The sequence below is a fragment of the Danaus plexippus genome (genome assembly GCF_018135715.1).
Source record: "Danaus plexippus chromosome 3 unlocalized genomic scaffold, MEX_DaPlex mxdp_25, whole genome shotgun sequence".
NCBI lineage: Eukaryota > Metazoa > Arthropoda > Insecta > Lepidoptera > Nymphalidae > Danaus > Danaus plexippus.
Genome location: NW_026869844.1, coordinates 4398132 through 4426053, shown reverse-complemented (window position 1 = coordinate 4426053; position 27922 = coordinate 4398132). Strand labels below are relative to the sequence as shown.

The window sequence follows — 27922 nt, the reverse complement described above, 5'->3', positions numbered from 1 at the left end:
AATAAGTTGATTAGTTTAAACCGATAATAATATTTTATAGTAAGTTCATTTAACAGTAAAAGTGTGAGCTCGTATCTCTTGCCCCCATACCATATTTCATGGTCTAATCGCAAACGTGTAGCAGATGGTACCTCCGTTGCCCCTCCTTCCCCCTACTCCTCTAGCCTTCTCTCATCACGCTCATCAACCTCATCACCCTCGCATTAAGCAACCATCCCTTCTACTCTCATCTCATATCTGATGTCGACCAGACGATTTACTAAATCACTTTGTCATCATTAGTTCATCCAACTTTTTCTGTCACTAATTTTAAAGTTTTTTTACTTCTTCCTTTTTTACAAAAAAGCGACAAAGTAAAGCAATTAATGTAATTCTCCTGGATTTATTCTCGTATAAATTTCATTTTATAACCCGATGCGACATTCTGTTAAAGTAGCCAGCCGGGCTGTGACTGTTATGATGTCTATTTATAGAATGCTTTTAAAACCTCCAACAACATTGTAGTAAGTCTTCGTTGCTCTGTACATATTTAAGTGTAATACCGAGGTCCGTGTCCGTGTCTGTGTCTGTGTCCGTGTCTGCGAGGTGCTTTGTGCGGGTCCGCTCTTAAAAGCGTCTCCGTTTTACGACTGCGACGAACGCTAATGTGGTTTGAGTGTGTTCCGAGAGCCGGGGCCGGCTGAGGAGCTCGGTGTGGTGAGACTGCAGTTTGAGAGTTCGTTTCAAGCAAAAACATCTCAGTTCTGAAGAGGCTGCACCTGTGACGCCACTTGACACCACATGCAGCTCGCGCAGCACAGACACGGCCACGGGATAACGGACCTTGACACCAGTACTTAGGACCTAATCAACACCGATCATCTGTTTTTCTGATGGGAATCCAATACAAGATACCGCTACAAGTTTAACATTATTACCTAATGTCTCCGATAACGTTTTGACTCATTTCTTTCAAAGTTTTCGCACCGTTAGAGCAATGTTCTAAGCTACTGAGGACGATTACACACAGAGAGAACATTATTGTTAATTTTTTTGATTTAAAATTTAATACCTATATATGTTTAATTGACATTTCCAAGATATTTATAATTGCTGTACAATTTTTTTGATCCCGTCGTCTCTAATATAAGAAATTAAATTTTTATAAATTAACATAAATCCTCTGTCGTGGTTACATTGGCACGCGACTGTAACACTCGTCATATAATATATACGTAGTAAATAGACGAGATATGAAGATGTGTGTGTTTGTGAGTGTAAGTGTGTGAGTTTGGCACATTGATTGATTATCGAGAGCGATCTCTGCACCAGATACAGCATCACGTCATGTACCGCCGAGCGCCGGAGACCAGGGCTGGCCACTGATGAACGAACATGTGATATGTGAAGCAGATAAAAAAATATTGAAGACAGTTATGTATCATAATGATAGACAGACATTATATTATATTTAGTATAGCCATGTGGTTGTGATGGCTCTTGTTATAACTACGATTACAGTGTTTAATGAAATTATTTGTTAAATATTATATGAATATTCTACAACGTAGGTAAAAACACATGATATAAATTGAAAATTAATGATTAGAACAAGTTGTTTTGCGAGGAGGCGACGATTACAAACTTTTTTATGAACATATTAATACGATGTTATAGTAGGTACTGAAACAGCGTCACTGTATCGGCCTCTTCTCCTTTGTGTATGCCTGTTTGTTCTGGTCGCCAGCCCTCCTCTCGTCAGAGACAGCCCTGTAGTAGGGCGCCGGCGCCGCTCCCGACGCTCTCAAGTGGTCTGAAAGCCGCCGCCGCTTGCCCTAGGTCAGACGCTCTCCATCTAGTGCACTTATCGTATCAATTATACCTTGGACACTTGCCGGGTATGTGCTTCTCATCAAAGGGAACTATTAGTGAACCGCCGCAAGGTCGATGCGGTTATAAACGAACGGTTAATTTGGGATCCACTGATCTTATTACACACTACATCGAAGCAGATGCAACGCGAACTGAGTTATTATTGAGGGCGAGCGAGACGGTTCCGGAGAGAGCCGTTCATGTTTTAAATGAAAATTATGATTATATAGAAATAGTTTAAAGATTATTCTTCGTCCGTGCCCGTGATGGATGGACTAGACGTGTACACATATATAGTACGGTGAGTGTAAACTGTAGAGAGCACGCAGCACGAAGATCGTGTAGACGAAGCCTTAAATTATGATAACCGTTATGGAAAATTTACGAGTAAACGGCGATGGCGGCGTAATGTAAATTCAATGCATAATAATTTTTGGGCGGCGCACATAAATCCCGGGCCGGCGCTCGCGGCGCTAATGCAGCGCATAAATATCGGCGGCGACGGTCTAAGGTCTTGTACACATTACAGACACTCGCACGCAGACCCACCCGTCGACCGGCCGGCTGGAGCCTTAGATAACAAACAAATTGCCACAGAAACGACCTCGCGTTATACGCTATAGGACCTGACTCACACGAGCTCCGGCTTCACGTCTTCACAGAGTCGAACGTCAACAATTATGTAAGGAACGTAACGCATTTCCATATATAGATGCGTTAGGGGTGTAATGTCGTCATAAATAATGCAACGAGATCCCTGGAACATCCCGGGATCGTCCCGGGAACGTCGTTAGCACGTGTGTCAGATGACATCATTTACAACGCACAAATATTTGTTAACAAGTCACAAGTCGCTCGTTACAACTCTATTTGATTTACTGCACCATACTCGCACTGGGACGGTGTTGTACAATTTTATTCTTCGTTTTTAAATCTACTCGTAACTAACTTAATGCCTTTTCTCTGGTCGAATGTATCCCTTGGGATCCGATCTATCTCCTTATTTTCCTATTTCAATTTCATTTTCCAATACATCTAATTTCTCTTCATATAACTTTAATATCAATATTAGTTGTCGCAAGTGAGGCATACATAACAAATATATCCTCCTAGTAGCACTTTCCTGGTCACGCCTCATTCAAACTCATGGACACACATATAACATATAAGCTGTTTTTAATACAAACATTTTCAAGAGATCTTTAACCAGATACAGGTTTCGTTGTAGTGGACTTCGTCAGTCAATAATGATCTTATTGAAGTTAGTTGTATGGAGATAATATTAAATACAAGACAATAAAATACTTTACATATATAAATATACGCTCCGACAGTACGAGACGGAGACGTCACTCGCTTTACTCAATAACAACGAATATGTTTTGTTTTGATTACGAAGAAAAATAATACAATGACATGTGACGTTAGCACTTAGTAATACTTTGAGATACCAAGTGTAGATCATGTAATAAATTTGAACTAAAGATTCATCTTCAATAATACTGAAATTAAATGTTACATTCAACCGAGACACGCGTGATGTGGAACAAAACCACGTCAAATGTAAGAGAACTCGACCAGAGCCTCGCACGTCACTTATTGAAACGGCTTATCAGAAACATGACAAAAATATGATAGAGATGGAGATACAGTCACAGATGAATCACGCAGATACAGTTGACAAAAGACGGGTTAGGTTGTTACAGCTTTGAAGTAGAGGACTCGTCCCGACACGCGCCGGACACTGACGGGGGATACGACTGTACAAAAATATAATGTAAAAATGTTCAAATAGTAAACAGTCGGATCATGAGAAGACATTAACTATTATTATAACAGAAGTCTTAATAAGATTATAATACTACTATCAACTGCTATGATAAAAACTTAACCTTTATAAATGTTTTGAAAATGTTGAAATCGACTTGAAACAATGAATTAAGGCTAGATATAAAAGTAAGTTGATTTATCGCAATAATTACAAAAATATTAAATTAGTTAACTGAGTCACTGTGGCAAGTTCTCGGCCAACGTACGAGTGTATCTGATAAACGACAACAACGTCCTTAACGCTATGCAATAGAGATCATTATCGAACGAGCCGTCGGCAAGGCGATCGTGTGGACGTCCGTGCTCTATCTGGTGTGCGCACGCGCAACCATCAGCGTGCGTTTGATACATTGTATGAAATCATATCAGTATTTACTAATAACACGATACGGTAACATAACACAGAATAGTTACATTTTAATTTATTATAAGTTCCTCTTTTATTTTATAACAAGATAAAATGAGGAGAGTATATTAAAGAAAAACTAAGAATCATTCTTCCTCAACGACACAATGTGTTTTATTATAGGAGTGCTCCAATTTGACTTCTCATACATTATATTGAAAAAGAAAGGGACAGTCAAGTTGATCTATCACGTCAATATTATACTCTCCAAACAATAATAAAAAGTCTCAAACAACTTGATCGTGAGAAAATTTAAGCTTTTGAATGAGATGAAGTGAGCCCGGGCGAAAGATGTCGCTGGCGTTCGGTTAACACAACCATTATATTAATTAAATATCATTCATTTGTCTCAGAACATCATACCGAAACGATGCAGGCGAAGTCGCTGGCAAGAACTAGTTAGACAAACAAATACAATAACTGAGAATTATATTCATTAGTTATCCCATGCTCATCATAGAACAAACACCATATCAAGTTACCTTATCATGTCAGCTCTGTTAACTATTGCTCAGCGAACACGAGTAAAATAAATAACTTAAATATTAAAATAATAATTTCATTCAATAGTTTTCCTCTTTGCGTCGAGGGTTTCTATTTATACTACTCAAACCATGTTAGCGTAGTCGATTGACGCACCAATACACAGACGAGCTCTCATTGCAGGTGGAAGGATGCTAGTTTAAGACTGCGGCAGCATGTTCGGCAGCAGCGGCAGTGGCGGCTACGGGGATGGGGAGGGCTACGGACTGGGCTACGTCGGAGGGGGAAGGCTCCAACAGTACGCGCACTTCGCCCTCATCAGACATGGCATCATCACCCCGCTCACCACGACACCTACGGTACCGTCATCAATAATAAACATCACTTTATTCTCACCTGCTCTCATAAATGTATAGGCGACTTTTCTTTCGATGTTCTCGAATGAGAGTGAAGTATTCATGAGAAATATCATGAATGTGCTAAATAAAAACATATAGCTACTTTTCATTGGCCAGTGTTCACTCTTCACTGTACGTGGTGCGTACAAGTACGTAATACATTACCACCAAGATGTTATAATCGTTTTATGAGGGCGCCGTTAGAGGATAGTAAGTAAGTTCACTGACGCTGACGGTGAACTGAGACCGCAAATTTGAATCAATGGTCTCACTGGCCTTCCCAGAACGATATGATTCCCGTCACAGGATAAACTTGTTTTGTCAAATCTGTTTTGTGAAGCGCTGTTTAATAGAACAACCACTTAAGATACGAGTTGGCGGAGGTTTGGAAATTAAATCATTAAGAACAGTAACTGAAACTATGACTTAACGAAGTTAACCGATTGTGGACGCGTGTATTGTATTTCATACACTTTTCAGAAGATTGAAGCTCCTCACCTGAGTATTCGTTACACAACGCTTGAATATCGACACCTCGGATGCGTCCATCGATAACGTATATAAATATAAAGTCGAAAGCCGCAGCCCCGTCCCTCGGAGGTCAGTCCTACGTAAGTACGTCGTCCGAGTAACGTAACAATAGAGGACTCATGAATCAGAGCCGATAACGAGCTAGAGACCCGCGCCGCGGTGCTCCGATCAGTCCGCGGCGACCTCTGACCGCGACGGTCGGTGTGACCTGCCACCTCCTGCCACCTCTCGACATGGATCTGCAGTTAACTCAGTCTTGGTTACAAAACATAGCCCTCATCGCAGGTTGGTCACCTCGTCTCAGCATCAACTTCACTCTATATTCGTCTATCTATTCCGCCAAACATAGATCAGATAGATCGCTTGTGATTCTTTTGTTCTTGTCGTCGCCTCTTAGTCGATATCTTTGGTTATCTCTGTGTTAACTTCTATTACGAGCTCATTATAATATTGTTGATAATCTACCGCTACTTAGAAACTTCCACAAACGAGTTTACCCATGTGATAACAGAAGATTTGTATTAAAATATTTTCTTACTTGTGCTTATATATTATGTGTTTTTGCGCATATTAAGTTCAATGTTATGTAATTAACGTGTTTTTTTTTAAGAAATTGTTATTAATTAATAAATACTCTACATCAACATTTTAAGAGGAATATCTCCCTATTATAACGAACATTCTTGTTAGCAGGAGGGAGCGGTGTGGGCAGCGTGGGCACCGTGGGCGGCGTCGGTAGTGTGGGCGGTGTGGGTGGCGTGGGCGGTGTGGGCGGTCTGTACCCCAGAACATGGTGATGGGATCTTGGTGCGGGCCTACGATGCCCTCCAAAGACCTCCAGCTTACGGTAAATACTCTTTTTTACTTGTAGCCCGGCCGTACATTGGCTCCTAGGTCTTTCGATACTTACATTGTTTAATTGCAAAATCTAAATTAAAAATTCTATTTAAAGCAAACCTGCATATTATAACATATTTTAACTCCTTTAGGTTCAGTTTCAACCAAAGCAGATTCGTTGAATCTTTCGAAAGTTTCATCTAAAATATGTTAACTTTTGTTTTCCACTTTGGATAGAAGTAATCATTAGAGTGTATAAACTTTAATAATGAAAGCATTAGACAAATCTTCAGATATAACAAAGAACAGTGATTCAATGAGTCAGTTATTGTTGGTGATGGTGTCGTCACCTCGCGACTCGCTACCGAGCGATCAAACTCCCTAAAAATAAATCAGTGCCCTCATCAGTCAACCAACACTTACATATTCAATAAATGACAACATTACATTAATATCTTGTATATTGTATATTCTCTATCACCCCGCCACATCGGCTGTTCTAAGCGCTCTCCGCCCCGTCCGCGATATCTTCCAGCTGTGCTGATGTCGACGTCAAGGAAAACTGTATCTAAAACTGTGTATGATATGTCAACTGTAAATCCCAACCGCACGGTCAGCCGACAACCGTCACACAGATGTGACCGACTTTATACAAAAATAATTATATTTTTTATTAAACTAAACACAATCACTTATTCTATTTCTTATTATTAAATATATATTGGCGGCGAACTCTAACACACATACACAATAACTGACGCTACGTTAATAAAATAACGAGAAAGCAATATTAAGATAATCTCTACCTAAGTCTCATTCAGCGGGTCACATTGTAAATATTTTCGATCACCCAATCTTAATAGGATGTCAAGATCATTCTTACTTGAACCCACGTCGAGACTATGAAACAAATTAAAATACTTTATATCTTATTGGTATGTTATAGTTTCTATGACACCTTCTCAATCACGTGTGTTTTGTAAGCCGTTTACTTTAACCAATGACAACTAACAACTTGTCGTCCTAAAATCACGTTCTCACGAGACTCATGGTTTATTTAATAGGAATTTCAGCTTTTTAATTTCACCATGAAGTGAAATTTGTTATTCTTTTTTTAAATAACTTTTAATAAATAATAAATAAATTAAAACATTTAATTAGACCGAGATAAGTAATAGGTGCAGTTAGTATAATTACAAGGTTGGTGTTCTGAACACCGGTGTGATAAGACATGCTAATCAGCAATACTACATGCGACCAATATCGGAAACGTTACAAGTAGGTTGTCGAATTATATACACACACATGCTCTCATGCACACACAGACACACAGACACGTTCAGACACAACACAGACACACACAGATACCGACCGGCTGATTAGTGCATGTAGTGTTGTTAGAATTAATGGCTTCCAGTTAACTGATGCGATATGGCACAAGTTGCTGTCGCGCGTATTGTTGTGAGGAACGTTCTGCGAACTGATAACAGTGATCTACTTTGTAACCGCAAACACCGCTAGGACTCAGAGGATTATATTATTATATTGTATAAACAAATATATAGCTAACTTCAACATTAATAATCAAAAATTTACACGAACACTAGAGACCATTTACACATACACTTTGTCACTGACGTGAGTGACTCATGAGTTATGGGATTTTATGAAGTGTGGTCATGTGTGGGACGTGTGGTGACGAGTGGTCGGACACAGATGGAGTGCTGGAGGCGTACGAGGAGGGTCGCGAGTGTGTGAACTGCGGCGCCAACAACACGCCGCTGTGGCGCCGCGACTCCACCGGCCACTACCTATGCAACGCGTGCGGTCTCTACCACAAGATCAACGGAGTGAACCGGCCGCTCGTGAAGCCGAGCAAGCGGCTGGTGAGTTCGTTTTCCTCTCAATGTAACCGTCTCTCTGCGAACAGGTGCCGACGCCGAGCTACTCACCCGCTTCTATAAGGACGGCTCCGTGCAGAGATGGATGAGTGTGGAGGGCATGGCCAGGGGCATGAAGAAGGTGAGTCGGTGGCGTGTAGACTAGTGCATGTTACCCTTCCCCCCCACACCTCCTCCCGGCGGACCCTCGATTCCAGCACGTCATTCCTCTAATTCGTTCTGCTCCGTCTCGATCGCTTCCGTGCTAGGGAACTACACGCTACCGCTCCCCACCTTTGATCGGCAAAGAACGCCTCACTCGAGCACTCAATATTAATTGCCTCTATTTACTCTTGGCTATGATCCCAATACCAAATTAGAATAAGTCGCTACTCGCTAGTCTACCGAGATAACTTATCGGGGAGCGATCACACGCTCCGTCCAAACGTTACTCGGACGAAGAATGCTCAACGAGACTCCTCTAATTACTTAAACACATCGCGCTCTCTCGAGCTTCGAAATCATCCGAGTATAGTTCCCGTCGTATAGTTATACTCGTATATAACGAGACAAACTATATAATACGACAGAAGGCTGGACAGTTGAATCGTATCTTAACAATGCGATGATCGCGGATGAGTTATCTCGGGGACGGCACGTGCATGTAGTATGTATAGCGCAGTAGAGAGCAGGTAGCGTCGTCCAATGAGACTCAGCGCTCCGCCCGGCCGAGGCCGCGCGCTCGCGACACTCACATCATTGGACGACGCTACCGTCACGAACATTGAACCGCATGCAACGCTACTTCACTTCCTTGTATCAGCTTCGCGGGTCACTACTGGCGTTTGGTGAGGGAGGAAGTTAAATGCGATAAGCCACAGTCTAGTATATTTACTTTCCATTGAGAGCTAAGGATATGGTCAAAATAGCAGAGTTAAAATTACAGATATACAAATTATACTAAGAAGTAATTGTAGTATATTTTGAAGTAAACTAAAATAATGTACTCATAAGAATGTTAACATGTTTGTTTGTAACAGTCAGCGGCTCGTCGACACGGTCAGAGCTGCACCAACTGTGGCTCCAGGAACACGACCCTCTGGAGGAGGAACAACGAGGGCGAGCCCGTCTGTAACGCGTGTGGACTCTACTACAAGCTCCATGGAATCAATAGGTAGGACCTCGGTACACACGGTACTTGTATACTTGGAATGCTTACATTACGACAAAACCGCTAAAAATGAGCACTTCACTCCTTCATAATATATAAGTATATCTTAAATTTTTACTGACAGTTATCTTTCTTTAATATTTTCAGACCTCTGGCTATGAGGAAAGATGGAATACAAACCAGGAAACGTAAGCCGAAGAAATCGGCGAACGGCGTGAAGCCTTCCCCGGAGACGGCCAAGAAGGACGAGCAGACGTCACCGGGAGTGGACGGTATGTATAACGTCTGGAAATGTTGTCCACAATCTAGCGTTCAAAATAAAATGCAAGATAATAATTAGAAATAATTGAAGAAGAAACACATTATAATAATCACAAGGCTCTGAGACACTAATATTCTAAATTCTTAATTATTAAACCCACGGCATCCATTTATACAATCTCAGACATCATCACCGACCCGACTTGTAAAAGTTATAAAATTCAAGTCCCACGCATATTATAATTATGTTTAAACACAGTTCTAATGTTCAGGTAATTCCTTGAATTAAAATTCAAACGCTTTATATAAAATCCAAACTTCATCGACACGAGCGATTACACTTCATATGCGATGAGTTTGATGTAGGTAGTGACATCGCACAGAGTTACTTCTATACTACAAATAAAACATGTAACGGCTGAAACATGATTTATCACCACCTGGAATCAGACACGATAGTTTAGCTGGAAAAACGAGTGAAGCCATGGATTCCAAAAGCCTCCGACTCGATCCCTGCCGTGTCGAGGAATTTTTCGATTCGAAATTAAACATGCAACGCTTAACAAATGCGGTAATTGAAATATATAAATGTAAAACTGTTTAAGAACTTTTCATTCCTGTGAGCTCTCGCCATTTCCAATACAATAAGAATTTTTCATATAGAAAGGCTATATATTAAATCACTTTTAATTGCATAGTTTCATTGTCAATCCGTAGAGATATATTATTTTCTCAGGTTTTACCTTTCACATTTTTAAATAAGAAATACAACGAAGTCACAGACAAAAAATGTTTTCGTTCCATCGCATGCATTGAACAGCTTTCGTGCAGTCGTTCAGTAACATATGATTTTTTTAAAAGTTGTTACAATAAAATGTATTAATGCTTGATATAAATAATTCCAATGAAATATACAAGAAGAGCTTAAACATTGAATATGACACGACACACGAGTTGTGCTCGATTTTGTAATACAGCCGCCACTCGGCTGTCCCGACCACGAGCCGCCGACAGCCCGCGCCGCCGCGTCTCAAACGTTTTGTCGGGTGTTTGATGTTCCGATATTCCAGATGACTATATTAATATTTAATTTTTTTAATTAATTACATTGATTTAACGAACGCTTATAATTTACGTATTTTTGTGTATTTTTTAATGAGCCAACTGGTTCTTAATCGATAATTGCCTATCTTATCGTTAATTAAATAGATTTTGATTGATTTCCATGTTTCTTCAAACATCTCAATTCAGAGTTAATTAAAGTTTTGATCTTGACATTATGCCGTCGTTATAAATTATATTCGCGGAAGGTACAGTTACAGTGAATATAACGTCTTCTGACTTACCACCACATCATCTTTTGTGTCATTTGGAGTCAAGCATATATATATATATATGTGTGTCTGTATATCTAACAGTATCTATGAACATATATTTATGCATCCCTCTGTTCGTCTGAAGAAGTTTAGGTAACCACGCTATTATAATGCGTTTTAGATTTTTATCTCTTCATATTACCAGGAATATTTTACAAAAATAAAATGGTTGGTCAAAAGTCCTATGAAAATGTACGAAAGTAGTGTGTCGATAATATACTGATATGTTATAGCAAATGTGAAAGAATCAATAGAGAATAATAATTAGTTTGTTGTTTTGTTTCCAGAGAGCAAGCCCAGTATACCAGAGGTTCCGTTGCCTCTGACAGCTACCCTATCGGGGCACTCCTCGAGCAAGTCCCGCGAGCCTCTCGGTGCTACGCCCTCGCCGCACGCACACAGTCACTCGCACTCTCACGCACACTCACACACACACTCCCACACACACTCGCAGAACTCTCAGTATCCCCTGGCGTTGCCCTCTGCCCCCGCATTCCTCTCCAACCCGTCGCTGTTCAACATCAAGAGCGAACCGAACGCAGCCTCCGGCTACGAGGGCTACGGCTCGCACGCCGCCTCTAACGGCCCGTATCACTCTCAACAGCACTACCTGCACGCCTTACAGGTAACCCAGGGTTGATACGTATTTTATATTTTGAATTCAAATAATGAGTTTGTCGGAACGTTCTTTTAAAATTCTCGTTCTGTAGTACGGCCTGGGCGGTGCTGAGGAGGAGGAGGGCAGCGGGTTCCTTCATCAGCGGAACGTGACCGCACACGCCAAGCTCATGGCCTCCACGTAGCGCGCTCAGGAGTCAGGACACACGGACGACGAGCGAGTGAGACAGAAAGATATACCTGTCCCCTCTTATGTGTTTTGTCCAAATAATATGGAAGATTCCGGTCGTAGAGTGAGTTAGACGAACACGTGTAGTTGATTTAAATACTAGACTTCTTGGTTGAGACTAGTCATTTGAAGATGAATTCCGACGTCGGAGCACAGCACTAAGGTTTTGAGTCTAATAATATTTGTATGGCTGTATGGCGTGTTTCAGTTCTAAGAATTAATGATAAGTAGTAGGGAGATGTCAGAGAGAGTTTAACTTGTACATATTATATTAGCTTTAAGTATTGACTGAATTTTAGTCACTGATGTATTTATGGAGGCATAGTTAAAGTTACTTCTAGTTCTATGGTTTCCTTTTCGTTTGAGCTGGTGGGTCTTGAGACCCGTCCTCCGGCACGACACTAACTTCTGTCTTCAGAACCGTGTCTGGAAATATTTCAACAATGGAGTGAGACTGTAGTCGCTTTGGATGCGATAACCGAATCCATTTAGTTCTCATGTTTTTAGACGAGTTATAAATAGTATTTTACCTTAACGATAACTAGTAGAGTATAAAGTACGACCAACACAGTACACGCTGCACTTATTGTTAATATTTAAGACTAGCATCAAAAGAATGGCATTTATTGTTAGTGTAAATATTTGTAGATAAAAACTTAACAAAGTAGTGAGTAATGAATGTTTCGATCGATTTCTGTTTCTCCTTTCTAAATGTAATCTCCTGTCAGAGCTGTTTGTAAATTTATTAAACATGTACAATATAATATTAAACATTGGAGCACACGCGTGTGTTTTATTATACGCCAGTCAATCTGATGTCACGGGGTGGGGTTGTGGGGTCAGGGACCGGTCCATAGGCTAACCATCGCCGCAGTCTATCAGGTTCTCATTTACCTAATTTAAAAGTGTCACTCATCAAACATCAGTATATAGAATATTGCAAACTCTATGATCACGGATTGCTAATACCTATTAAAATTCCTTACAAAGAACCCACAAATACTAAAGCAAGTAATGCATTTGTAATTAAGATTCTGATCGTCAACGTCCTCACAACCGCTGGCCTGCACACAACACAGCAGCGATGTACAGAACCATCTGTACCATCCTGTTACAATGAAACTACGTCGTAACGTGTCACACTCCGTCTTAGACTTAATGTGTAATATAGTTTTGAATCCAACGTATTAATGTTCACATATATTATGTTATTGAGTCAAAATTTTTTCGTAACATTAGTCTTATGATTATTCCTTGTGACGCTTCACGGCCGGTGATGCTGCGCGAGGTCCGTCTCTCCGTTGTCACATCTAACACTGAACGTTATTTGCTTGGTTATAACATGTTTCTAATCATAGTAACATTCAGGCTGCCTCATCTCATTACCTAAGTACATTATTACACTCTAACCTTAACTTGTTTCTTACTTTACTTATATATACATAAAATTAAAATATTTTCAACTATGAGTACTTGCTCAGACACAGTTTTGAATCCCCAAATAAACTATTAGAAAATGATGTCGGTCATATTCAATACTAACGGACAAAAAATTCACACAAAAAAAACTATAGCTAACTGGATTGTAAAAAAAGCGTAGATAAAGAAATTTATATTGAAACCACAATCAAAAACTTAATTTACGAAAAACAATATGACAGAATGACCCTTAATGCAAGTAATTCTATAAATAAATAATTAGATAACTAATGACAGAACAAGGTGATTCAATAAGGGTAGCCATTTTGTCTGTTTGTTTAGAAACTTCTGAGGGTACAGATCATTGTATACATGGTTGTAGGCGAGTGCGCGGTGTCGGGGGCCTATCCCGCGGCCGCGTGGAGCGCCTGGTCCTTGAGTCTCCAGTAGTGTAGTCCGTCTGTGATCATGAGGTTCACGGCCCCGAAGCGTTCATAGAGCCACCTGGCTCGGTTCCAACCTGCGATATGGAAGTCGAGGACGGTGCAGCCGCTCCTCGAACAACAGTCCTGGAACCATTAATGATGTAACTTATATTGAGGGCTTCACAAAAGTGTGTTGAGATAAAATATTTCGATCCATACTTTCGCCACAGCCTCCAATAAATATTTTCCAAGTGTTCGAAGAAGGACTTCTTCCTTGACGTACAGATCTAGGAACATTATGCCTCGACCTTCACGAAACGAATACGTCGGAAAGTACTGGGCATAAGCCGTCGAGATACCACCGTTTCTCTCGACTTCCGCCACTACACTCCGAAAAGCCGGCACCTCTCTCTCAAATCCATCTCTCTACAATGCTAAGGAAATACACATCATTTTAACATTTCCCGAGTGCTTTCATTATGATATCAATAATACAACTCACTTTCCGCTACATTCACCGTGGTTATAGTTATGTTGTGGTCGGCGGTCAGTTCCTGCGCACATTACAAACACTATTAAAATGCTTCGTTAGACATTCAACAGTCGTTGTCTTTAATAAACACAAATGCGCCACTGCACGCATGTCTTGCTTGTTGGCGCGTCTTATTATAAAGTCCTTCTTCTTAACAAACATTTATCTGTTATTATGTCTGCTTTATTGTTTTATATGCTTGTATATCGTCTGAGCCGTGTGTCGACTGCACTCCGGTCACACTCGACTGTCTCATTATCTTAGACGACTTCTCGTCCACACTCTAACCGTCCAACGTAGCGTCTTTATCGTTCGCTTTATCTGTATTTCATAAACACACTCACAGTAAATCTTTTAATAAAATCGTTCAAATGTTCCTTTATCTAATAGGTATTCGAGACCCATATGTCCGTATAGCCATTTAGTCGTTTAAGTTATTAGAATGTATGTCACGAGCGCTGTAGCCGTTGAAACCTATATTCGCTTGTATTATTCTGTGTTCGGTACATTAATACAGCAGACTCATGTAATACATGTCAGTATCTTATGATGCCATGTGACACACGTGATACCGTATGGTACGTGACGTACGGTCACTGAACACTTCTACAAACGTCCACACTGTGTACTGAACTGTCGCTGTACTACAATCCGTAAATTTATCTTTCTCTCAGTTTCTTCATCAGTCCTTAAGATAAGATGTTTTTTAAAACTTTAAACGTTGAGATATCTTACATAATATAATCGTTCCTACTTCTTGTATGCTATCCCTATTTTCTGATCCTTGACTGAACTCTACTTATTTAAAACCCTATTTATATTTCTGTAAGGGAATTAGAATTACAATGTGTGTAACCACTTCTCTTATGTCTAAAGTTTCCTCAATTGACTTCATGAGACGCTAGTGACTTTATATATATATATTGGGTATGAGGTAATTTTATTAACAAAAAATATAAATGTCAAATAAGTCATGAAGTCAACCAATCTTTTTTACTGAGGTGAACCCAAATGGAACACTTACACTTATTTATACATAATGAGACATTGAATCATTTATTTAATTATTTGAATTGGAAATAAATGATATATTTAACTTTATAATAATAATAAATCAAACCCGTCATCGGATTTTAAATTGAGCTGCTTACAAGTTACAGCTTAATCACAAATTATAAAAACTTTGCGAAATAAAACAAACAGAAAGGATTATTATTTAAATAACATTATTATACAATTAGTAACAATAAACCAATTTTATACTTTTACTTTAACTACTGTCATGTAAATTTTCACACTTTACATATTTTTTTTGGATCTCAATCAGATTATATCCATCAGAGTGTATGTCTGTTATTCCGTTTCCTCTGACGATAATGCTGTGTGGTGCCATCGTTCAGAGGCTACATATACTATATGTATTGTTCTTGGGAATCATTTAAAATAGAAAAAAGATATTGTGAGGAAGAATATGATAGAAGATAAATTCTGTGACGAGTATATTGCGATGAATATAAAAACGATATTTCACTTTGGAACACCCTCCGACCACCACACAAGCTGAAGATTGTTAAAGTTCTTCCTAACTAACAGAACCAAACTAATATCTGTCAGAGGTGACGGAAGAAAAGTCGAAGAGAATCCTCTATAAGAAATGTTCAATGACGATAGAATACTTTTACTTCCCAATATTTTTCTTAACAGTATCGTTAATTATTTACCTATTAATATCCCTTACACTCGCACAAAAATCTCACACACAGAAGGAAAATTATGGGACTTGGCGGAAACGAGAGAAATACATGAAAAAGTCAATAACAACAATCATACAGTAAGTTACATGTCCCTTTAGGAGATGTTGTTTTGAAGGCATGCCTTGTCGCAGCCTTACCTCCAGCTGATACAACAAACGAGTCACACAGAACTTCAGTTCCATGAGGAGGAGCTTAATGCAATGAATTGTTCGAAGTTGCTGTCTGGCTGTCTGTCGTGACAGACAAACAAATGTTCATGACGGATAAATTTAAAATATGTATATCTTAAATATATAGCGGTACATACAACAAGTTAAACATTCCAGTTGAGAGAAGTGTCTCAATGTAATCAGTGTATTTGAATCTTTTTGTATAATCTGGAAATATTTTAACAAATTCTTCAAATTGACTTACTACTGTTACAAAACTAATTCTCTGCGGATAGAAACTCTATTAAACTTTGTCACCTTTAATTCGCGTCTTACTTCATTATGATTCTGTATATTTAAATTATAATTTTATTTTATTTAAAATATAATTTTTACAAAAGAAAATCTAATTGTTGTTTTGGTATAATCTTATGGTGATGAAGGATGATACAAATCCTTAGTCCCTCAGTAAACTGATACACTTATAGTATAACATGTGTGTGGTCCGCCGCGGCGGCCGCAGCTCTCAGCGGCGCCCCCGTGAGTCGATAGTGACATACACCCATAGTCTCCGTCAAGTTCTTTGCACCTTTTCTTTCGTAAAATGACCTCGCGCTGTTCCATCCCGCCACGTGAAAGTCGACTCTACTGTACCCAGCAAGGTGCGCCTCCTGGGAAAATATAAGTGATGGAAGATGAGTTCACTATAAAAATAAACAGCTCACAGAATCAAATTAAATAACAAAGCTTCTTAGTCCCGTCGTGCAGATTTTATTGTTTGCGACAGAGAAACTTAGACTGTGAGGAATAATAAAATGAATTAAATATCAAAAGAATATACATTACAATGATTCATAGTGTTAATGCTGTTTCGCTGATAGTAGGTGAAAATATTGCGAACCTTCGATAAAACAGTTCTAGAAGACAAGGCCTAGATACTTATGAATATTGAGTTGAACCCTACAGTTCTCACTGGTAATATAAACTTTACATTATTTATATCATGAAGGACGGTTTTTGCCTCCAGTGTATACTGCGTACATCGCTACTCCGTGGATCCGTAGACTTCAACTCAGACTAAACAAGTCAACTAGCGTCCTGACCTTCACTACAGCTTCGAATAAATAACTACCAATTTCACGTTTTCTTTCATGAGCTTTCACAAACAGATCTTCTAGCAGCAGAGCCTTGCCTCGCCAGGTGGAGTACACGGGGTAGTACAGAGCGTACCCGACTATTGAACACTTGTTCTGTCTCTGTACTTCAGCAACGATACATTGAAAAGCCGCCGGTTCTCTTTGAAATCCGTCACGCTGTAAATCTGTATTTATAAAAATTATCAGACGACATTACTAACAGTATTCTAGATTCATTAATAGTTATAGTAAAAAACTAAAGGTCAAACCTTTTTCTAGTTTCAACGGAAATCTCACTGAGTTATGGTATACTGCGAGCTCCTGGAAAATTTAAAGATAATAATATTATAAAAATATGGAAAAGCAAAATAAAACATTGCTAATAGTATTATGATAAAATTTTAACAAATGACTTAATTTATGTTAATTAACATATTAAGTTATACAATAGTAAGTGTTTTATACAACGATATAAAAACTTCGTTTAATATTAACATCCAAAATATTTACTTTCCTTGTAATACTGGATTCTTCCTGAGTTAAATATATTATAAAGTAATGTTATCCGTCGGTAGCTGTCTGTCGCCCCAGCGCAGCTATTTCAAGTAAAAGCTTAAACTGTATAAACTATCAACATAATTTGTTTCTAAACGAAACTAAGATTTTCTGCGAATGATAGTGGGAAAGTTTCGGTTCCTTTCCAGTCTACAGCAACCGTGACAGCGGACAGACGAGATTAATTTACACACGGACACGCGGAAATCTACGATATCACAGTTTGTTTCTTTAACTTTAATGTTTAGCATAAAAATATTCAGTTTTAGTTGGGGGCACTTTTATTTTTAATGCAGTTAAAACCTATAATGAGTTAAAGGTATCCTTTATGTGGTTAAGGTTTTATTCTTACGACTTTGTATCAGTGGCGTGCACTAGATATAAGTAAACAATGCATACCCTACACTCACATCAGGTACACGTATATTGATATAGTTTCACTAATATGAACTCACTCACGCAATATGAGTGTTCACAGAAATTTTTATGATTCCGTAAAAGCGCCATCTATAAGAACTACTCGCTGATTAATCTGGTAACCTGACACGTTTAAGAAGTCGTCTAAATGAGTTGATTGTAAAAGAAGTTCGTGTATTTCGGTCGGTTTGCTGTTTAAATATTTTTATAGCTATTTTATATTGATTATTTTACAGAGCACCAGTAAAATTGTAATTATGTTATTAGTGAGTTCGTTAACAAATAACGGAAAATAATCGTTTTGACTGCTGACCTCTGTGGTGGTATTTATTTAACAAACTAAATATAATCGTACATTTCCACCAGTGAATTGTAACACAGTGTAAGCTTTGTTAGTATTTTAAAAAACAGTAAATCGAGAAATTATGAACTAAAGTTAGTTGTTACTCACATTGATCATCTCCGCGACAGCAGGCATGTCGTTTATTGTCGCACGGCGTATAAAAAAATCTTTATGTTTAAAAGACATTTCATACGTTTCACTGTTTTGAAGTTCTATTAGTCTAATAAAATCAGCCCTCGTATTAAAAAGATAAGTTAAGTTTAAAGTTATTAGATAGAGCTCGTACAATAAGTATCACTTTATATTTATCGCTTAGCCTAAAAATTTATCTTGACTAATTAATTACTCTCTAAATAATTTATTTATGTGATATGCGTTATAGAAAACTAATTGTAATAAAGAATATGTAAAACTAATGTGATCATTACAGTCACACACTGTTATCACTACATTTAATTGATACACTTGTAAAAACAATTGGAATTTAACCCAATGTTGCTAATTAAGTCAAATATTTTGTTATTGTTTTCTTCTCCAAACTGGCCGCTGTTGTCTTGACCAGAGCTGTAAGAGCCGAGACGACAAGTAATCACCATAAAACAGCTGTCACATTCGTTATTCGTCGCCTATAAAAAAATCCATTAATGGGATTTTAAAGTTTATTTGGCTGATAATTTAGTCCCATTTACACCTGGAAGACCTTATATAAATACTAAATGGAACTCCTCGAGGGTGATTTCAACGAAAATGTTCAAAATGTTCAATGTGCTGATCGAATTCAGGAAAGCCAGAAATGGTGCCACGCAGCCCCTTTTTTCCCTTTACCCATACTCTATCATACTTTCCCATTTCTTTTTGATTCTGCTAAATAATAAGAAAGCAAACAAATATCCGTCATACAGTTTATTTCTTATAGAACCTCCAGGGCCCTTATATAACAAACACTTCCAGTTCGTTAACAACCTAATTAGAGTAGGTGCCTACTGTTCTTCAATATGTTTTTGATGTATAAAGAAAGTTGAAAAATATTGTTACACGTGTCGATCCCTGTTATGTTAACGGTATTTGTTTATATTATCTTAATTTCAACTGTCTAAATGTGAATTTTACAATAATAAAAGATTCAACACATATGCTATACACGTATAGCATATATTGACAATAAAAACCGAGTTTATCGTTATAAGTTTCTCTTATTTGATATATAAACTCAAACTTTTCAGTTTCCGGATCTTATCAGTTTCTGTACAAGTTCCTTGTCACTACTTCCAGTCGTAATCCACTTACTGACAACTATTCTCCATTCTTTTATCTTTTACTACATACAAATCATTATTTTAATTACTTTAAGATGTTGGTATGTAATGGGTCGTATAATAGTAGTATCATTAAGTAGTTCTATTGATATTGTTTCAGTTAAATAAGTTAAAGTATAGTACATTTATTTAATCTACTGTAGACCTTAGCTTTCACAAGTCAGTAGATATATTTAGTGTACTCGTGAGGTTGCTTTGTATTCCAATGTCCGGGTAGAGATCATTATTTACTGGCCATTCAAGAAACAGTTGTTTGTCAACAACAGTTATCAGTGTGTAAACACCAACACAAATAAACATTATTGATTGTATCAAAGGTCTCCCTAAATAGAATACATCCGTTACATTTGGAATACAAGCGACCTCTTCTAATTGATATCAAATAAGTAGTTTTATTAAAGTAATCAAGCAATTTTTCTTCATTTGCTAAAATTGAAATTAATAAGAAATAAAATGTCATGTTATAATAAACAACAATGTTTTAATGAGAACTAACAAAATTATCTAAAGAATGTCTATCATGATTTAGCAGCGAGAGCGACCTTCTGCAAAGCATCACCGCTGAGACGGTAGAAGCACCACTTCTCAGTTTGTGTTATGTTGATGGCTCCTTTCAAGTCATAGAAATCTCTAGCATTTTTATTCCACTCCAGAACATGAAAGTCTAGTCTAGATGAACCCATCAAGTGAGCTTCCTGGAACATAACATGCGAATCACTCATATAATATGTGCTCATTTTTATAATAACAACCATGTACATATATCAAGTAATTACTCTAGCGACTGCATTAAACAATCTATGTCCGAGCCCCCGACGCCGCTCACTGGCCCGCACATACAGATCCTCTAACATCATGGCCTGACCATTCCAGGTTGAATAAACTGGGAAATATAAAGCATAGCCGGCTACTAGAGGAGCACCGTCCTTGTTAACTTCCGCCACCAGACACAAGAACGCTGGCGGCTGCAGATCGAAGCCGTCTCGTTGCAAGTCTATCGATAATATTAATTAGTACAACATTATAACATTTAACTATTCACCGAAGACGTCCAACTCACCCTGCACACTCAGTTTCGGTCCGTCCGACATTTCCTCCAAATCCGCGAGTTCCTGAGAATGTTCATAAAAGAATATAGCGTCTTTTACTCACACATGTATCACTAATACCATCACTGACCTCACCTGTATCATTTCAGCGACAGCCTTCATATCGTCCCTCGTGGACCGCCGCACCTTCACTTCTCCGTCCTCATATTTGGCGGCCATATTAATAAAATGTTTTTAATGTCCTAACTAGCTTCACTCACTCAGACTTCATCAGCTCTAGCCAGCTCGAGTTGGCTTGTGAGTTGTGACTTATAATTTATCACACATCTAGTTATCATGTGTAATTGTTTATCTTTGCGAACGTCACTGTCAATATAGCTGTCATCGTCAACAAGTCTTGTAAAAAAGTAAAAACTTGAATTAAATTTACACAAAAAAAACTTGGAATAAATTGTACACATTTAACTTATACGTAAAGAAAAATGAATTTTGTTTTTATTTGGGTTTGAATTGTTGTTATTATTATTATTATGTTTGTGGAGTATTTATGTTATTTATGGCTTGCCTTGTCATACTTTTATCTGTATGATCTCGGGAGAATTGGGAAAAAAGGGCGCGGGAATTAAAAAGTTGAAAATATTAATTATTTTAAATAGTTTTATACCATAATTTGTAAATATTTGTAAAAAGTTGTAAATTGCATTTTTAATTATTTGAACTACAGAAAGGTGCATGATAAGGTTAGCAATCAGTTATTTGGTCCAAGGTATTCCTGAAGGATGTATCACAGGGTGTCCTATTGAGTCCACTGCTTTTATCGTATGCATACATCAGCTAAATTCGACTCTGGGGTGTGAAGTTTCTAATCTGCAGTTTGCAGGTGATTTAGTTGTTAATTGTTCTGATACTAGTCTAGTACGTTTACAATCAGTCCTCAACGTTGCTCTCCAGAAACTAATCGACTACATTGATAGCCTTAGGCTAGAGGTCAGCACTGACAAAAGTAAAGTTGTTGTCTTTTCAATAAGTGCTATTAGAAATAGAAATGTAAATATTTTGCTCAACAATAATGTAATGTCCTTAGATAGCTCTGTCAAGTTTTTGGGTGTTATTTTTTCGAACAATTCTTGAGGAAATAAGTATGCTGAAACCCTAGAATCGCGTGCTTTAAATGCTTGTAATGTTTTAAAATCTTTGACTGGCACGTATTGGGGTGCTGATCCAAGGATTTTATTAACTTTGTATAAATCGTTAGTAAGGACTCATTTGAATATGCGCTTTTTTGTTTTGCAGGGGTAGGAACTATAGGGGATAAATTAGAAAAGATACAAAACAAATATTTGCGTATTATAATGGGTGCGATGCGAACTACTCCCATAGTGTAAAAGCAGGTGGAATGTGATATGGAGGTCCACTGGCACTTAGGTTTAATTACTAACAATCTAAATTTTTTGCCAGGTTGACTGCCAACATTAATTCATATTTGTGACAAGGTTTTTCTGAAACAGAACAAATTTTTCAGGAACATGTTTTTTTCCAGCATAGTATGGCCTTGTTACTCTTGGTATGACCCAGAGTAACACGATAAAGCAGTCTCTATGGCTGTTTATGATAGTCAGGTCAAAAGTGGATTCGGTCATAGGCTGACTAGACTATAGCTATGGAGCACATTCAAACACACTCTCCAAAAGCGGATTATAATAACAGACAGTTTAAGCTTATTAATGGCACTACAAAATCCATAATTAAATTCGAAAACCACCTATATTACATAACTATATAAAATAAGAAAGTTGTATCACCTGCTGGCACAAAACAAACAAATAGTCTCTTCTGGACACCAGCCCACATTGGTGTGCACGGCAATGAGCAAGCAGACTATTTAGCTAAACTTATTACAAATCTGGATCACGACCAATTAAGCCGTAGCTTTTAAATTTCCCAATTCCTTCTTCAGACGCTCTATCTCTTTCAAACTCAAGTTACAGGAAGAATTTTACAACTTATGGCGATAGGTGGTCCAGGTAAAAGGAAAATGGCTAGCTGCAATAAAGAAAAAGACCTCTCCCCCATGGTTTACCCGGGGTGGCGACTTCTGCAATAGAAAGTATTACACTACAATCTGTAGTTTTGCGTCTAGGACATTGTAGTTTTGGTACTCACCTTTTTAGGATCGGTGTTTTTGACTCTCCAACTTGTAGATAATAGTGCTGATGGAACCCTCCAACATATATTTTTTGATTGTCCACAGTTTAGTATTCAAAGGATGGTCCTTGTATACCAACTTTTAAGTATTTTCGAACCTGCTGAAGATATCCGATGCTCCCTTCAGCAAATACTAAGCATTCAAGAATGCTTCTCGCCAGTTTATGGCTTTATTGTTTCTGCTATGAATGAAATCTAATTGCCATTTCTACATACATATGTATATAAAACTAATTTGTCTGTTTTGTTTAAGATATTTCTGTTTCAGCTTTTTTCGCTATTTGACTGTTATTTTGATTTATAAAATGAAATATAGCAAAAAAGACATCTCAAGGATTTGACATTGAAGAGACGGAATGTTTAAATACAAGAATTTGAGAAAAATATATTTCAAGCAAAAGACATGGCTGTATGGGCTTTGTTCTCTTTGTCTGTCCTGAAGGAAACGATATTAACCAAAAAAAACTATGGTCTAGTTAAAGAAGAGAAACATTTTCACCTGGAATTGTTTCTGTTGAAATAATGGTAAAATTCTAGATAAGAAATATAAGATAGAAATAAGGATAATTGTAAAGGAATAAACTTTTGTTGTAATAGGCAATAAGTCAAATGTGTAAATCAGGTGAGTTGTGTCGTTTCTAACAACAAAACTTTGGTCACAGGGCAACGCGAGTTTATTTTCTTGAAAAAATTTCTTAAAAGAGAGAAAACGTCTGATATATATTTAATTTGGTCCAATTAATATAAAAATAAAAACTCTCGTTTTTAAATTTCTTTAATGTTAAATCATCAGTTACATATTACACATCCTTACGGAATATTGTCGTTACAACGTGCGGTCTGAATCAGACGCGGACACCACCGCGCTAGAGGCGACTTCGTTAACAGTACACAGCTGTACTCGACTCGTGTGTTCTATATAAATTCTGTACACTGTAGTATAGAAGTATGACGGTAGAAAAATATATTAATAACAGTCGCCGGCCCTACACCGGCGCGATGACGAGGACGAAGTACTAAGGAGTTACGGACCTTACCATAAAATATAAAGAAAAAACAAAACATTAAATATGTCGCTCGTTACTACTAAACCTTACACAGTAACGATCTTACTAATGCTACGAGCCTCATCGAGCAGCTCGGGTGTACGGAGGATCTTTAGAATCGGTTTGGTCACGGGGTGGCGGTGGAGGAGAGCTGCGGCTAGTGGGTGTAGTCCGCGCGCAGACCGAACTCCGCGACGTACGCGCCCGTCCACGAACCGCCCACCTCGCCCGGGCTGGCTGCGGACACGCGGCACGTCACTACGGCCATATGGAGGGACGCACAGGCGCGGCGATTCGATTATTATACTCACAGATCTGTGACAGTTGCTTGGCGGAGGGTCTGGACTCGTTACCGCGGCTCGGCTTCCCGTGGTCGTCCGTGCTCGTGGGTGCGTGTTCCCGTCTCTGAGCCTGCGCCTTGAGTAGCTTGCTCATGGTGTTCCGCGGCGTGGGCGGGGGACGTTCGAGCGCGCGGCCGTGGGCGGCGCCCGCATGTCTCTCCAGCATGTAGCGCCGCTCGAACCTCTCCGGGCAGAAGGAGCAGCGGAATAGCCTGCGCCGAGCGCCGGCCACCGCGGCCGCGCCCGCCCCCGGCGCCGCGCCGCCCTCCGCGTGCGAGCGGGCGTGCGCCACCAGGTTGTAGCGCTCGGAGAAGCGCTTCCCGCACACCGGACACTCGTGGCGCTTCTCCCCGGAGTGGACGCGCGCGTGCCGCTTGAGGTGGGAGCGGGTCATGAGCGCCAGGCCGCACACCTCGCACGAGTGCGGCTTCACGCCGGAGTGGGACAGCTTGTGCATCTTGAAGGACGACGTGTGGATGAAGGACTTGCCGCACAGGTCGCACTGCAAGGAGGACGGAAGATCAGTCATGGAGAGGGTCGCGAAGACGAACCTGGCGCGTGAGGCGGACCTGGTAGTTGAGCTTGCCGGTGTGGATGTTGTTGTGTCTCTGCAGGGCTCCCTTGGACGGGAACAGTTTGTTGCACTCCTCGCACTTCCAGTCGCTGATCCCTGCGAACACAAACGACACCGTTCACAGTCTCCTGCCTCATCACTGGGTGGTGTTAGCGCCGCGTCCTACCCTTGTGCATGGCGACGTGTATGTCGCAGGCTCTCTTGTGCTTGTAGTGGGCGCCGCACACCTCGCAGATGTAAGGCGGCTTGGAGTCGTCGTGCTTCCGCTTGTGGTGTTCCAGACGCACTGCACAGTCACACACGATGTATTTTTTAAACTGCCAACAGATCGTTCAACATCAGCGAACTACCAACAAAGACAAGGAAGCTATTCCTCACCGAGCGACGTGTACTTAGCGTCGCACTGGTCACAGTGGTGCACCACTTTCGGATCTTTCTCTTTGTGTCCGGTGTCCTTGTTGTGTTTTCTCTTGCCGCGGGTCCGCAGTCTCTTCCTGCCCTGCGAGTCGTCGGGAGCGTAGTTGGAACTGTTGTCGTCGTCTTCGAAGCCCTCGACCTTGATGTTGAACTTCGTGTCCAATTCCGTGAAGTTTGGACTCTGTGATCTAAAGAATGATAGTAATGGTCTGTGTCACCACTTGACAACACTTGGCGAGAAACAAAAATAAATAAATATTAATCAACATTAGCTAGCTTTTATTTACAGAGTAATACAATACACTAACTTAACAGCCAAAGAATTACGGAATATCTTAGATGATAAGGAGATCATCCTCACAGATACCGTCACTACCTGGAAAGCCGTTACCAACACGAGCTGCTTTTGTTTTTGCTGTTAAATATTTAATGTTGATGGTGCAGAGTCTACAGCATTTTGTTTGACTGAGGGAACATCTACAGATCACTGCCCAAGATCATCTGATCTTATTCATTACTCTGTACTATACAATGATTTGCAACTTTAAAGTTCCTGCCTCTGTATTGGGTTTAATATCTCCAGGGCGTTGGTGAATTCTGTTTCAAGCCCTCTTACTGAATTAAATTGTCATATATATCAGAAAGTCTAAATTTGTTGTTTTAAAAATTGTTTGAAATTTCAATTTCCACATCCAGGAAATTTGTGTTATATTATATAGAAGAAGTGTCCGTGTATTTCGAAGAATTATGAAGAATTACTATTTTATTCTATTAACATACTTTCAGTTTAATATTTTACTCCTGATACTCTATTTTAACTCCACCTTCAACATGTACTTCACTATACAAGTATAGGGTTCCTACAAATCAGAGGAGCACTTGTATATAGTAAATCATGCGTTGGATTAAAATTCAAATTAAATAATATATAAATTTTATCAACCACACAAGCAGGGTTTGAACCGGCCACCCTCGGAATATCCTGTTCCAGTCACTTTATCAAATTAAGCTAGTGTGTCACGAGGCAAATCTTCCTTGATAGATATTGTTTCATAGAATAGAAATCACTTTATATAAAAATTATGTAATGTTATAAGGCACAGAGCGTCCGTCTTTCCAACAAGTCATGAAAAGACAAAATCCGATATTAAATCATTAACTGTTAATAATATTTATGTATGAGATATCAGGCACAACACTTCACCTATCCGATGACTCCTCCTTCTTCAGTTGGTCGACGGTGGAGGTGAGTGTGTGCGCGAGCAGTACGTGTGTGGCCCCTGCCAGTGGACCCCCCGAGGAACCCTGGGCTGAACACTCACCACACTCCCACCTGGAAATTCACAAACATTTACATATAACATAGTCAACATTTATACAATATTGCCACTTAAAATAAAAAACCAAATGTCTTTTAAACAGGAGCATAATAAACGTACAAGCCGTGTTCAAATTAATCACGTTTTCTTTATTTAATGCCTCCTAATATTCTCTAATATTATATTTAAATTTATCATTTTTCAGTTGATAGTAATACAGATATGAGTGAAATTATTTTGTAACATGTCCTATATACATTTGTAAACATTACCCTTCATTTTCCTTGGAGACAACTTTATGTTTAACATCGGTCATTGATTTTTTTTTCCTCTTGTCAACCTTCCGATGCCTCTTCTTCTTAGTGAGAGCCAGAGGTTCGTCTTCAGAGTCATTGTCATTTTCGGCGACTGACTCCAGACACTCGTTTTTAATGGATTCAAGACTGACATCATCTTGTAAAGAACTTTCAAACAGTGGGTTCTTATTAATGATAGATTTGAATTCCTCTTTTAGCTTAATATACTCTATTTCTGCTTGTTCTAGGACATTAACTAGATTGAGGCACGTTTTGCATACAAATTTGGAACTGACCGTCGACTTGGACAAATCAGAGTTTGTGAATTTACACAGGAAGTCCTGCAATGACGTCCCGGAACTGGTGTTAGCCGTGCTCAGGTCGCAGTGTTCACCGCTCCGACCTAGACATACGAGGCATTCCACTACTTCTTGTTTTACGATCACCTCAGTCTCCAACTTAACACCCAGTTGTACATGTTCTTGTACCAAAATTTCTTTCTCATCCGTTTTGCAATTTACAACACTGACTTCGGTCATCTTGTACTTCACAATTAGATAGGCACAAAAGATTCATTACATTTAATGAATTATATTAAATGCTTTCATTACAAATATTTCATCAGTTTTCATACAAAAAGAACAAAAACAAAAAATAGCGACTACACATCTTTGACAATTCGATGACAGTTAATTTCTTTTGGTTCTTAATGTTCAGGTTTAAAAAATCGAAGATTTTCTTCATACAGCCCAATGGTG

The 27922-nt window shown here is 39.0% G+C and overlaps 4 protein-coding genes across 4 annotated transcripts; 1 reads left to right on the top strand and 3 right to left on the bottom strand.

Annotated features, from left to right (window-relative positions):
* Positions 1 to 5594: 5594 nt before the first annotated feature.
* LOC116768423 (GATA-binding factor A-like) lies at positions 5595 to 12654 on the top strand. Its single transcript, XM_032659165.2, is given in 9 exon segments — positions 5595 to 5784; positions 6190 to 6279; positions 6282 to 6311; positions 6314 to 6346; positions 8053 to 8222; positions 9257 to 9390; positions 9535 to 9659; positions 11312 to 11649; positions 11735 to 12654. Coding segments are annotated over 9 exon segments (1065 nt in total). The 5' UTR covers positions 5595 to 5732; the 3' UTR covers positions 11828 to 12654.
* Positions 12655 to 15349: 2695 nt separating this feature from the next.
* On the bottom strand, positions 15350 to 18854 carry LOC116766780 (thialysine N-epsilon-acetyltransferase-like). Its single transcript, XM_061526753.1, has 4 exons — positions 18710 to 18854; positions 17556 to 17607; positions 17254 to 17471; positions 15350 to 16821 (listed from the first exon to the last, which is right to left on the bottom strand). Exons 1-4 carry the CDS (start codon positions 18785 to 18787, stop codon positions 16633 to 16635), a joined length of 537 nt encoding a protein of 178 aa, XP_061382737.1. The 5' UTR covers positions 18788 to 18854; the 3' UTR covers positions 15350 to 16632.
* A 1524-nt stretch (positions 18855 to 20378) lies between these two features.
* LOC116765586 (thialysine N-epsilon-acetyltransferase-like) lies at positions 20379 to 21350 on the bottom strand. The gene is made up of 4 exons (XM_032655110.2): positions 21102 to 21350; positions 20978 to 21029; positions 20694 to 20911; positions 20379 to 20612 (listed from the first exon to the last, which is right to left on the bottom strand). The coding sequence occupies exons 1-4, from the start codon at positions 21183 to 21185 to the stop codon at positions 20436 to 20438; spliced, it is 531 nt and encodes a 176-aa protein (XP_032511001.2). The 5' UTR covers positions 21186 to 21350; the 3' UTR covers positions 20379 to 20435.
* Positions 21351 to 23930: 2580 nt separating this feature from the next.
* On the bottom strand, positions 23931 to 27840 carry LOC116769532 (zinc finger protein 506-like). The gene is made up of 7 exons (XM_061526755.1): positions 27141 to 27840; positions 26754 to 26882; positions 25511 to 25737; positions 25299 to 25418; positions 25128 to 25228; positions 24529 to 25060; positions 23931 to 24454 (listed from the first exon to the last, which is right to left on the bottom strand). Exons 1-7 carry the CDS (start codon positions 27701 to 27703, stop codon positions 24375 to 24377), a joined length of 1752 nt encoding a protein of 583 aa, XP_061382739.1. The 5' UTR covers positions 27704 to 27840; the 3' UTR covers positions 23931 to 24374.
* Between the last annotated feature and the right edge of the window lie 82 nt (positions 27841 to 27922).